Source organism: Xiphophorus maculatus, chromosome 17 (genome assembly GCF_002775205.1).
Source record: "Xiphophorus maculatus strain JP 163 A chromosome 17, X_maculatus-5.0-male, whole genome shotgun sequence".
Classification (NCBI taxonomy): domain Eukaryota; kingdom Metazoa; phylum Chordata; class Actinopteri; order Cyprinodontiformes; family Poeciliidae; genus Xiphophorus; species Xiphophorus maculatus.
The window spans coordinates 17,685,818-17,697,676 of NC_036459.1; the positions used below are offsets into that span (position 1 = coordinate 17,685,818).

Below are 11,859 nucleotides of genomic sequence, written 5' to 3' on the forward strand. Positions count from 1 at the left end.
TAGTTCAAATGGAATCAAGTATCAATTGAAACTCTTCCTGTATCAGAAATGTTCCGCCTTTTAGCAACAATACCTCCAGTTTTCAGCTCTCTACCATTTTAGTTTTCAAGCCAAATCACAGATGACTGACATCATCAGTAACTATCAATGGAGTTTCTTGTAGTTCTGATTATGATGGTCTGCAGATAATAAAAACCCTAAATTCAGTCTCTCAGAAAATTAGAATGTTATAAAAAAGTTAAATATTAGAAACTTATGGTGTCACTTTAATCAACTGATTTTCTCAAAAAGATTTAGTTTAAATTATCTGTAGGCCATAATCATCATATATACAAGAAATAATAGCTTAAAGTACTTTACTATATATAACAGGTTTAAATTTCTGAAATGAGACCAAAGAAAATCACAATGTTCACTTTTTTCGATGTGCTTGTATTTAAGCGTAATGAGGCCCATGGCATCATGGGTATTGTGTTGTTCCAGGTAACGGCAACATCAACAGAAGGCAGAGCATGCTTTTCTAATGTTTCCTGAAGAGGACGGTCAGCCGGCCAGCTTCATCTGCACCTCCCAGCAACTCCTCGCATGAGCCCACCTCCCTGTGGAGCGTCTCTCCTCACTCACTCACCTGGACTCTCTCACACGCGTACACCCACACACACATCCTCTGAATGAGTGATTTTGAGTCAAAACGCTTGGAGACTGTTTATTTATTGGGGTGTGAGGTTAACTTATTTTGCTGCTAAACTACTACTGTCTACTATATAACATGTCTGTGTGTGTGTGTGTGTGTGTACACATGTGTGTTGGCGCACATGATGTGAACTGAGGACTCCATGCACAGTTAAGCAGTCTGTTTAGGTTACTGTTATTTCTCCTGACTATAATTCTTTGGTATGTGTAGTTTGAAATTCAACGGATGTTGATGTCGACGCTGTGATGAAGTTATTGTTTTCATTGTTGTGCTTACAGAGCGACAGCTGCAGTTTCTTCAAACTTTTTATGCATTGTGTATATCTATACATATATATATATTTATGTGTATATATGTACATGTATATTTGGAGATTGTTTTTTTCTTTCTTGTTGTTTTGTTTTGTTCTCTTTCCTTCGAGCTTCCGTGACTGATCTATACAAGGTTTCTACATTTCAAAAAGCTGCAGCACACGACGGTGTTGGCTATGAGGGGAACGAGAAAGACTGGTGACGATGATGATGATGATGGATTTTTATTATTTTCCCCCAAATGCATTTCAGAAGAACCATGTTTCTCTGAGGGGCCGCTGCCGTCGGGGGTTCCACTGAAAGTCTGAGCATAGCGCCTGGCAGCTGAGGTCTGAGCGAAGCTAACAGTTTTAGCCGCTGGGTTTCTGCTCACTCTGGTAAATCTATAGGACCAAATCTGACAGAGACAAAAAATGGAAATGGGCATGGGCTGGTGTGAGATTCGCTATGATACCCAAGATTAAAAAAACTAAACAGTATCCCTGTGTGTTAGGAAAACTTCCTAACATAATCTTTCATTTACGTGGAACAGCAGGAACTATTACTACATTTGCTAAAATATGACATATTGATGATTACGGTTATGTTACTTTAAGATATTTTTATTTTCATACAAATATGGAATAAATGGTCATTAAATTTAATATTGACCACACTCTGCTCTTTGTAGAGAAACAGAAATCTAATTACCTGGTTAATCTGTTCCGGTAGCCTGCAGCCTGCTGCTTTACAGACCTGCCAGCTGTAAATTTAATACAGAAATGTTTGGTTTCCACACCATGCTTGTCTGAAAAATAGTTCCAGTCGAGAAAATCACAAACATCCGGATTTGTTTAATTGAGTTAAATGACGCAGCGCTGCATTACTCTGCCCGTCATACACAGGAGAAAGCTCTGGTTGCTCCTTAATGTGGGTTTTCATTTATCACTGGGGCAAAAATGAGCAGTTTTTGAAACCGTAGCTGTTTGAAACCTTGGTGCAGCAGACCAGCCCAGGCCTTGTTGGGAAGACGACTGGACGGCATTGTTGAGTAATGTGAAAAACCAGAACCCGAGATAAAAGCTCGGACAAGCCTGCAAACCCTCCGACTGTCGAGAGCCTCGATGCAACTGTACATTCAGAAATTTTACCCTGCACTCCAAGCGTTTGCAGATTTTTTTTTGTGTTGTTTTCATCAGGGACGTGGGCCTCAACACGGCCGAGTTTACCCAACAGTATTAAGATGCGTTCCGTGACTTCTTGGGAAAACGGCACTGACGTGGATGCTTTCCCACGTCACGTCGAGCCACAGCATTTTTACAACACAGAGATTTCAAATTAAAACTCAAGACTTTACTGCTGATGTGTTGTTGGCGACTGACGGTGATGCTAAAGATGATTAAACTCGTTGGCGAGTCTCTCTTTTAAATACGTTTACTGTAGCAATAAGAAAATGTCCCTGAATATTTCTTACATGGCAACTGATGTTCATTGCATTCCTGGGGTCGGCTTGGTTTGTTTTTCCCGTGTTGACCATTAAACATCAAACCGCAGCCATTTTGCTAAGCTTAGAAAATACAGTTTGCACTAGCTAATGTAATGCTATTTCTTATATGGCTAAAAAACTAAACCCTGTTTTGATATGTACTTTGTGAAAATTTATGAAGCAGCATTGGATGTGTGGTGAACAATGTTTCCCTGCTAGGTTAGCTTAGGCAGATTTCTCTTTTTATGCTAACTTTAGGCGCGCTAAAGCTAAACATACATGATGAGGTATCCATTCAAACAAATTTAGGTCAATAAACAAGTGTTTGTTTAAATGTTAATCTCTGGTATAAAGAAGAATATAGACTTTTTGACTTAAGAGGTACATCATTGGTGTGAATAACTATGCAGTTGAAGCTATAGTTTAGCATAGCCAGTTAGCTTTAAATATGGCTAAAAGAGTTTTGTTGAGCACTTGGCAAAAATGTAAGCGCAGGTTGTTTTTTTATTTGTTTGTTATAAATACATAACTGGGAAAAATTTAAATATAACAGCTTCACAAGATGAACTGCTAATAAATCAGAAAATATTAAAAGCTTATTAAAACTAAAAGACTGGGAGTGCATTAAACATCCAAATAAAACTGAAAGTTGTCGGGGGATCAGAGGGAAGTTTTCTTGTTGCTCTTTTGTTCGGCGGCCGACTGAAAACTATTTTGTGACAGGAAAAGATTTGTTTAAGCGACACTAGTGTTCTTTGTTTCAGATTAGGTAGCACATGCTAGAAGAGTGCTGGAAGCACTGGTAAAGCTTGATAAACTTGTATCTGAAATCATTAATGTAATAATATTAACATCAAACACAGACTGCAGGTAATGGTGCAATGATCCAGTAAACAATACAAATATTTTTAATCTAAATGATTTGAACATTCACTAATTTGAGATATTAAATTGTGATTACACAATCAACTACATACGTGATGTACTGTAAACAGGAAGTCATTATATTAATGGTATATTTCCTGTATTACGTTGGCCTGTTCTTTTTAAGTTGGAAATTGGAACCATGTACATCTAGATTTTCCATAATTTGTTTGTTTATATTCCACTTTATCCAAATTAAGGATTGTTTCCCTGTGAACTGCAAACTGTGTTTCTGCTAATATGACTTTTTTTTTGTACATGAACAGCAGTAACATGCACGAAAGGAGATTTCTAAAACGGCTTAATATTTATCATTGTAAAACTGTACTTTTTTTTCAGATGAACGGATGATTTAATTGTATGTGTTTTATGTCCGAGTGTGTGTGGATATGTGTGTGCCTGATGCATGGAAGGCCTGCTGTGTTGTCAACTCAAACTCTGAAACACTGAGCTGCCGGTGAACAGTTGATGTGTGACTCTTTTTACTGGAACTATTTATTTCTCATAACCATCAGAAGTAAAAATTTAAAAATTTGTTTCATAAAACGCGTGTGTAACAGTCATTTTCTGAATAACGACGGAAAAGGTTAACACATTGGAAATCAGAATACTTTTTTTTTTTTTTTAATTAAAGTCATTTATTTAAAAACACAAAATAAGAAACTAACATGAAAAATAATTTGCTGTCATATTTCCTAAAGAACAAAACGAAACAAAAACCAAAAAAACCAGGAGCAATTTCACAGCTACAAAAAAAAAGCTATTTGTGCAGTTTTGGCCAAGAAGATATAAAGCTTTTGACACATTTACAGAAATCTTTCATCATAAAAGCTACAGCAAAGATTAAAAGTACAGTACAGTGCAAAAATAATAAAAAGGATAGAAAACTGTGCATCAGTATTGCGCTGTATTTTTTACTCTGGCTAGCAGATGCTTTGCTAGGAGTCGCTTACGGTCCCATCTCATGTAGCCCAGTTTTATTTTTTCCAGCGTTTGATAAAATTTTATCCTGAGCCTTTCCGTATCCAGGAAAGAGAAACTGAACATTAAAAAACGTTTGGCAGTTAAATGAGACAGAAAAGGATGCCAGATCTGTTCTAAAGTGACAGAAAACTTCACGATATTGTTGTTGCTAGAGTCTAATTTTTTAATTACTTTGTATTATAAACTTGTTTAAGTGTTTTTCTTTTGTTTTTTGTTGGAACCATTAACCTTTTTTGAGCAAAAAACAACTTATTTCTGAATGTAAGGTACAAGAAAGTAATTAGCTTAGCTTAGCTTTAAGATTACAAAAAGGTGGGAAAACATCAACTTCCTCAAAAATAATAATATCCACTAGCACCTATTGTTCCTGTTAGTGATGATAAACTTTAAGCTATCAAACACATTTTGATAACTTACTTGATCATTTAAAACTTTTTGAATACACAAAAAAGCATAAGCCTTAATGTGCTGTCTAGACGTGGGAACTCGGGTTGTATTTAGTCTTGGAAGGCTTAGAAAAGTTTTCACAGCAGAGTTACTTCTAAACTCTACTGCTTCCTCCTTTTATTTCACACGTTGTCCAAGAGTTACGCACGACGGCTACAGAAGTTGGCAAAAAAAAAAACTTGTGTTCTGCTGAGGTTTAACTACATTTGGGCAGAGACTGGCAATCAAACGAGATGAGAGACACGGAACACTCTTGACGCCATGTCAGATGTTTTACCACAAGTACGGTGGGGACCCTGAAGTAAACATACAAACCAAACTATGCTCTTCTTAGAGAGCAAATCCTCAGAGTGGAGCTCCAGTTTCTCCTGGAATGAAGGTAGAAGTCTCAGCTGTAAGTATGCTCAGTCAGGTTGAACTTCATCCAAGCTTAAGGATGGTCTGCTCCTTGATGATGATGGTCTGACCGTCCTCATCCCCTCTGGAACCAGCTTCCTGCTGGCATCAGGACTTGTGGGAGCTGGACGTGAGCAGCAGAGGAGAGGGCGTGTCCATGTTGGAAGGAGGAATGGGAATGGCTCCGTTCATCAGTGTGGGGAACTAGGAAAGTACACAATAAGAAACATTAAAGACTTTTTTAGCAATTTATGAAACGTGTCTTGGCCAGAAGCAAGTAGTGCTCGACCATCAACCAGTTCATGCTTATGATTACAAATTAAGTCGGAGAGTGTGGGGATTAAAGTTTCTGCCTGCTTTTTTTTTTTTTGAGAGAGAGGTATTTGAAAGAAATCCATGTACTTGGCAATATTCTGTAGACTTGATTTGCTGGCAGAATCCCTTTATGGTGTGTTTGGTTTATTTGAAGTCCACTTCAGCCTCGTACTATTAAAGATCAGCTACAGTTCAAAGGGTACCTACTCATAAACAAGTATGCTTATAGCCCAATGACTCTTATTAGTGCTGGAATAGCTTTTAGGGTTAACCAGCTTCCCATCAATAAGCAACCTATGCATGGCGTCATCTCCGAAGGCCAAGCACTGTTAGCGTTATGATTTCGGCTTTGGTTGAATACCCACGAACTTTGGGTTTCGGGTAAAGATACTGTAGATGCAGGTGGGCCTCGTAAATGTTTGGGTTTTACAACAGCAGACGAACGAACAAACATTTTGACAACAAGGAGGAATTTGGGTTATCTTGGTTCTACACAAATTACAAAGTTTAAAATTCAATTGACTAGCTACCTGTATATGAACTGAAGGGGTCGAGTCAGATGATGTGGGTATTTCTGACTAAGCTGAACCCAGGGGTGTTTAGGAAAACCAGGCGTCCGTTGAAGGATATCGCCTCAAACAAAAGAAAGGAAGATTACCTGGAAGAGTTGGGCATGGCTCTGCAGTTGGGCTGGGCTCAGAGGTCCCACTGGACTCAGACCGGACCAGAAATGGATGTTGGACAGCAGAGGACTGGGAGTTAGCAACAGACCAGATGGAGTCTGGAAGGTTGGGGAAAATACAGAAAAAAAAATCAAGACAATGTAAAATAATCCACATAGAGTCTGGAGAAGATGGTTAATTCTGGCAATGACGACCAACTTATAGCTTCTTCAATCATAAAAGTTGCAAAAAACAGCTTTTCATCTGAAACTTTGCTCAAACGAAGGAACTCATTCTTTCTCAGGCTAATTTCATACCAAGATTTCCTAGCATGCCTTAAATGCCACAAAGTTCCCCCTCACTCGTCCTGTAAATAGTTATGAAGCCGGGGTTTGATGACATCTCCTTGTCAGTTATTAGTCATTCATCAGTCAGACCATTTCGTCTGTCACTAGGTCATTCTTGTTCATTTTTCTTTCAGCAATTTTTTACATTTAGTTTTAAAAATTCCTGAAAGAACTGGCCTTGTTGGTTTATCTGAGTTGGTTTCCATGGCACTACAAGGACCTTTATTCTGGATTTGGTTTTAAAGCAAATGGGGACAATTTTCAAAGAAAGTATCAAATCTCTGTAACCGTACTTCCTGTTGGTTTGCTAGGGAAGGGGTTCTAGTTACCAAAAGGAGTAGCTGTTACCATTGACATATTGAGTAATGAGTTCGGCCTCCACTTCCTTTGGCTTCTGTCAGTGATTTACACACAGCAGTATATGATTACTCAGTCTGGATAAGAATGTCAGCTGAGGGCCTGAATGTAGTCAGTCTGTCCTGTTTTGGTCAGCGAGTTGCTGCCAGTGAATCAGGAGCGTCAAGAACATATGGGTTCACTTAGAAACCTCCTCAATCCTCCTTCCCCTCCTCCTTTTCTTTCCGCTCACCTCTCTCCGTCCCCTCCCTGTCTGACTTTCCGCATCAAAAATGTCTCCTTCCTCTCCTCTGCCTGCTACCTATTACAGACTGTGCTTCAAGGGGAAGCTTGGGGAGGTTCGGTGGCGTTAGTGGCTGCATAATGTCGATTCGTACCTGTGTGGTCAAAAAGGCGGGGGTAAGAGACCCAGAGGGCAGCGCCGGGCTGTTGAGGGCAATGGAGACGAGGTCACTTCCTGTCAGGAGAAGAGGAGAAGCAGAGATTTCCAAACCTTTGGGTTTTCTGCCTTTTGAAGGGTTATTGTTGGCCAACCCCCTCCTCTCTGGTGTTCGTGTGCACCATAGCTTCTCTCTTTCCCTCTGACCAGATGACAAGTTTAAAGGTTGAGCGCTACATTCGACATCTTCAGTATCAGCGCTAAGGCTCTGCCCCCTTGCCCGTATGTGGGCGGGGCTTTGGGATGGGGACGAAGAGATGGCCAACCGAGGGGACAGCACGGAGGAATTTGGGCTGTCTGTCATGGATGGAGGTGGTGTTGGAGGAAGGGACGAGTGGCCGCCGTTGGTTACGAACCGGATGACGGAGGAGCTTTCCTCGCATCTGGGCTCCTGTTTGATTGGCCGCTGCTGGTCTAAAGCGTGCTGCAGGGAGCTGATGGTGAAGGAGGAGTATAAGTTGGAGTGGCGATACTGGTTTCTGTCAGTCCGATCCTCCTCTTCAGCTTCAGGTTCTGACGTCGTCCCCCCAACCTCCTCGCCACTGCGACCCGACTCCACAACTGCAGGGTCCATCTTCAGAATCTCAGGGAACGAGACAAACTTGTAGACAAACTTTTGACCAATCACCTTCTTGATGATGTTCTGCAAATAGGGAAGAAGAAAAGAAAAACCCAGACGAGTCAACATGAACCTCCATTTCACAGCAGTTTAGTTTGTGCTGCAGTTCACGTGTGCATACTTTGTCGTAGTAGTAGCGCAGCGCCCTGCTCAGCTTGTCGTAGTTCATGTTGGTCTTGTTCTTTCGCAGCCCCCACAGTTTGGCCACCTCCTCGGACTTGAGCAGTTTGAACTCTCCATCGTTGGACGTCCAGCAGATGAGATGTTTGTGGCTCTGGTCGAGCAGCAGCTGGAGCAGGAACTGCCAGAGGGTGATGGAGCTCTCCATGACGACACAGACACCGGGGGTTCTGCTACTGGGAATTGGAAAAGCACAGAGTTAGGATCCAAGGATTCTTTTTATTGTCATACCAGCTTTGCTTGTTTGTGGTACGAAATTTGGACTATTATTATTATTATTCTTATTATCCATCTTCTGGTCACCCTTTGTCCCTAATGGGGTCGGGAGGGTTGCCGGTGCCTATCTCCAGCTACGTTCCGGGCGGGAGGCGGGGTCACCCTGGACAGGTCGCCAGTCTGTCGCATATTCTTATTATTAGCTAGCTTAATCTAAATAGCTATCTTACTTTAGCTATCTGCCTTCATCAAGCGAGTTTAATTTAGCTAACTTAATTTAGGTAATTAAGCTAGCTACTTTAATTTCACTAGCGAGCAACATTTAGCTGGTTAGCTTAATTAAGCTAGTTAAGCTAAGGGCTAAACTCTCAAACATTTAGACAGAGAAGTTGGATGCACAGCTCAGGAAGGGTTTTCTTGTTTTTAAAAATGTCTACATCTACACAAGCTATGGGAATTGAATTTAAAAAGGTGGAGTCTTTACTCCGCCCCAGTAGATGGTGACAACAACATTAGCATCATCAGAATTTAAAAAAAGAAGAGATCCGGAGCGCGCCTAAAGGCGTTACAGAGGCTAACGACTCTCAAAAACAATTGTAGCTCGTGGATTGTTTGAAATTCTTTAATTGTTGGAAATTTTTTGCCATTAATTTTGATGGCAAAAGCAAGTTTTTAACAATTATCTCTTGAGATACATTTGCATGGAGATAATCAAAAATAACCATGTAAAAGCTAAAGCGTGCTAAAATTAGCAGTGCTCTTCAAGTTAGCAGCTCCAGAGAAAGTAAGCATAAGAGCAAAAATGTTAGCGCATGTCCTCTGGGTTTTGTTACCGAAGAGCTTATGTTTTCCACATGCCACTATACGCAGACATGGTGGCATGCGGTTTTTCTACTTCCTTCCACAGGTTGTAAACAGCTGGTATGACCATTTTCTACTAATTGACCCCTGTTGGATTGTGACTACAGATAGCGTGCCTTGTAAACATAATTCTTACTCCCCTGAAGTTCTTTACATTTTTTTTATTACAACCAAACACTTGATTTTACGAGCAAGGGAAGGGTTCCTCCTCATGTTCCCATCCATCTCTGATCAACTTCCACAGATAAATTAAGCAGTCCCACAGCATGATGCTGCCACCACCATAGGGGATGATGAGGAGGCTGAATACATAAGCATGCCCCATTTTCAATATTACAATACAAAATTCAATTAAACTACATCAGAGGTTGTGATTGAAAAATGCAAAAGAGTCTAAAAGATTATTAACATTTTGCACGGCACTGAGTGGAACAACAAATCGCAATAATTGTTGCTCACAGCGGTTGGCAGGCTTTTCCTCCCTCAGCACAGTTTCTTATTGACTATGAGAGTCACTGAGAAAGGTCCATGCGTCAGATGGCTTTCAGATGTTTCCATGGTGATAAAACAGGATGTGGTTAGTGACCCTTCTGCCAAGACAAGCGTGGCCCTAACCGACGTGTTTACCTGGAAACCGCTGACTGCCTGCCGTGTGTGTGTGTGTGTGTGTGCGTGTCTGTTCCTGTGCGCTCTCTGAGAACTGTAGCTCCACCTGCCTTCATAATAACAACATATTGTGCGGCAGCGGTGGAAACATGAGAGACGACTGTTTGTGAATCTGTTTGTCTCTGAAAGGAAACCAAGCAGCAGGACAAAAAACGAGGGGAAAGTACAAAACAATGACCCACCAGCCTCGCAAGCGCACAACTGACCGAGTTCTCGCTTCCTATTTCCTGTACGTATGTGTGCTCCTGTGTGTTGGTGCATGTGTGTGTATGTGTGTGTGTGTGTGAGGTGACGGAGGAACTGCGGTGATGTCTAACTGTCCACAGGAGGACTTCCTGTTATTCAGCTTCAGGGGCGTCATTCCCGGTGAGAGGCTGTCCAGGACTTCCTGTCGGTGGGAAGCACCGGGAACAAGCGCACACATTCGCTGTTTGTTTATAGAGATCAGTTCTTACAACACCCAGCAGATGTAGAAGGTTTTTTTTAAGAACACACACACACACACACACACACACACACCCACACACACTCGCGCGTGCTCGCGCTTCTACACGTTTTGGGGAAACTTTTATAACTCGAATGTTACCAGCTGAACTTTTCCAAGTCTTCCAAGAACCACACTGTATTTAGCATCAGCTGAACATTTTTTTTTAAAAAGCATCCTGACATCATGATACTGCCACCACCGTACTCCATGATGACGAATTATTCTGGTTGACGTTTCCATGTCCCCCAGAAAATGCAACCATCTGACCAAACCACCTGCTTTTTCATCTTTTCAATCATTAGACACCTGGTTGCACCACTTTATGTTTTTTGTTTTTGCCTTAGGAGTACCAGAGTAAAAGAGACTGGATAGACATGCATGCCACACTTTTCAGATTTCATCATGCTTCTGCTAAAATAAACACTGGGATCGCACAATGGTGTGCTGATATTAGCAAATTATTTGATCTGTTAAAGCAAATGTTTGAAGATTTGATTTCAAAATAAAAGCCCGCCGTTTGAGCCTGTTGCCTCTCTCTGTGTTTCTGTTCAGGTCAGCAGGAAGAACCCAAACCATGACTCTCCTTCCATTTCCTCCGCTCTGATTATTATTTTTTTTAAATATGTCTGCGTGAGGAGGGAGTAAAGGGGGCTCTTTGTTTTGCGGCAGCCGGTGACTCATTTTCAAGATGTTGTCTGCTGCCAGCTTCTATCCGGAAGCGCATGGCAATTAGTCTGCGAGGTCCAGACAAACCAGAAAGTCTACTAGCAGGTTTTAAAGGAGCCACGGCTCATTTTTTTACTTCCCTTCCCTCACCTATTGTCACACCGACCTCATTCTAGCCCCCCGCCCTTTAAATATGTGATAGTGTCAAGCACAAGAACGCTGTTTGGTTGGGGAAACCTTTTACTCATTTTTACGCACGGCTTTAACATTTTACGCATGGCTTTTTTCTCTCTCTCTTTTTTTGTTGTTGCGCTTTTCAGGTCGGCGGTGTGGATTTGCGCCTCCTGCGCTCTCAGAAAGGATTTTTGAACGGATTACAAGTTGTTGTTTTTTTTCTACTTCACTTCGATGCTGCCTTTAGGTAACTTTGAGAAAGTTGGAGACTGAAGGAAAGTTGGCACCTACCCAGCTGTGAACGGCCGCTGCTCCTCTCTCTCTCTCTCTCTCTTTCTGTGCGTCTGTCCGCGCGTGTCGTGGGAGTTTGGCTCTTAAAGCAGAGCGTGTGTGTTGTGTCGGGGCTCCATGCTGCTGCTGCTGCTGCTGCTGCTGCTGCTGCTGCTGCCCCGCTGTCTGAAAGCGGATCCGCAGCTTTTCTCTCTCCTGCCTCAGAGCAGGAAGTCGGGACGCGCAGACGGAGAACGAGCGCACTTCCTCTGGAGCAGTATTCCCGTCTGTGTAAACACACACACACACACACACACACACACACACACACACACACACACACACACACACACACACACACACACACACACACACACAC

The 11,859-nt window shown here is 41.7% G+C and overlaps 2 protein-coding genes across 3 annotated transcripts in view; one reads left to right on the top strand and one right to left on the bottom strand.

The window, feature by feature from the left end:
• Positions 1 to 5,003, top strand: part of LOC102223489 (cyclin-dependent kinase 17) — a 44,803-nt gene extending 39,800 nt beyond the window's left edge. Inside the window, exon 17 of the mRNA XM_005808026.2 lies at positions 484 to 5,003. Coding sequence (XP_005808083.1) covers positions 484 to 524 — 41 coding nt within the window. The 3' untranslated portion in view covers positions 525 to 5,003. The remainder of the gene's footprint in view (positions 1 to 483) is intronic.
• A 239-nt stretch (positions 5,004 to 5,242) lies between these two features.
• On the bottom strand, positions 5,243 to 11,733 carry LOC102223226 (ETS domain-containing protein Elk-3-like). 2 transcript variants are annotated; one of them, XM_023350067.1, is made up of 5 exons: positions 11,502 to 11,733; positions 8,082 to 8,313; positions 7,280 to 7,984; positions 6,195 to 6,317; positions 5,243 to 5,425 (listed from the first exon to the last, which is right to left on the bottom strand). In XM_023350067.1, the coding sequence occupies exons 2-5, from the start codon at positions 8,286 to 8,288 to the stop codon at positions 5,330 to 5,332; spliced, it is 1,131 nt and encodes a 376-aa protein (XP_023205835.1). In that variant the 5' UTR covers positions 8,289 to 8,313; positions 11,502 to 11,733; the 3' UTR covers positions 5,243 to 5,329. The 2 variants fall into 2 exon arrangements, with proteins under 2 accessions (XP_023205835.1, XP_005808082.1); XM_005808025.3 differs by having other exon boundaries at positions 8,082 to 8,316; positions 11,502 to 11,732.
• Positions 11,734 to 11,859: the final 126 nt, after the last annotated feature.

Excerpts from the sequence above, each read along its gene's own strand:
- LOC102223226 (XM_023350067.1), bottom strand. The coding sequence starts at position 8,288 with ATGGAGAGCTCCATCACCCTCTGGCAGTTCCTGCTCCAGCTGCTGCTC. Across the intron at positions 7,985-8,081 it reads TGCGCTACTACTACGACAAA|AACATCATCAAGAAGGTGAT; the intron begins GTATGCACACGT and ends CCCTATTTGCAG. Across the intron at positions 6,318-7,279 it reads CCGCCTTTTTGACCACACAG|ACTCCATCTGGTCTGTTGCT; the intron begins GTACGAATCGAC and ends CCAACCTTCCAG.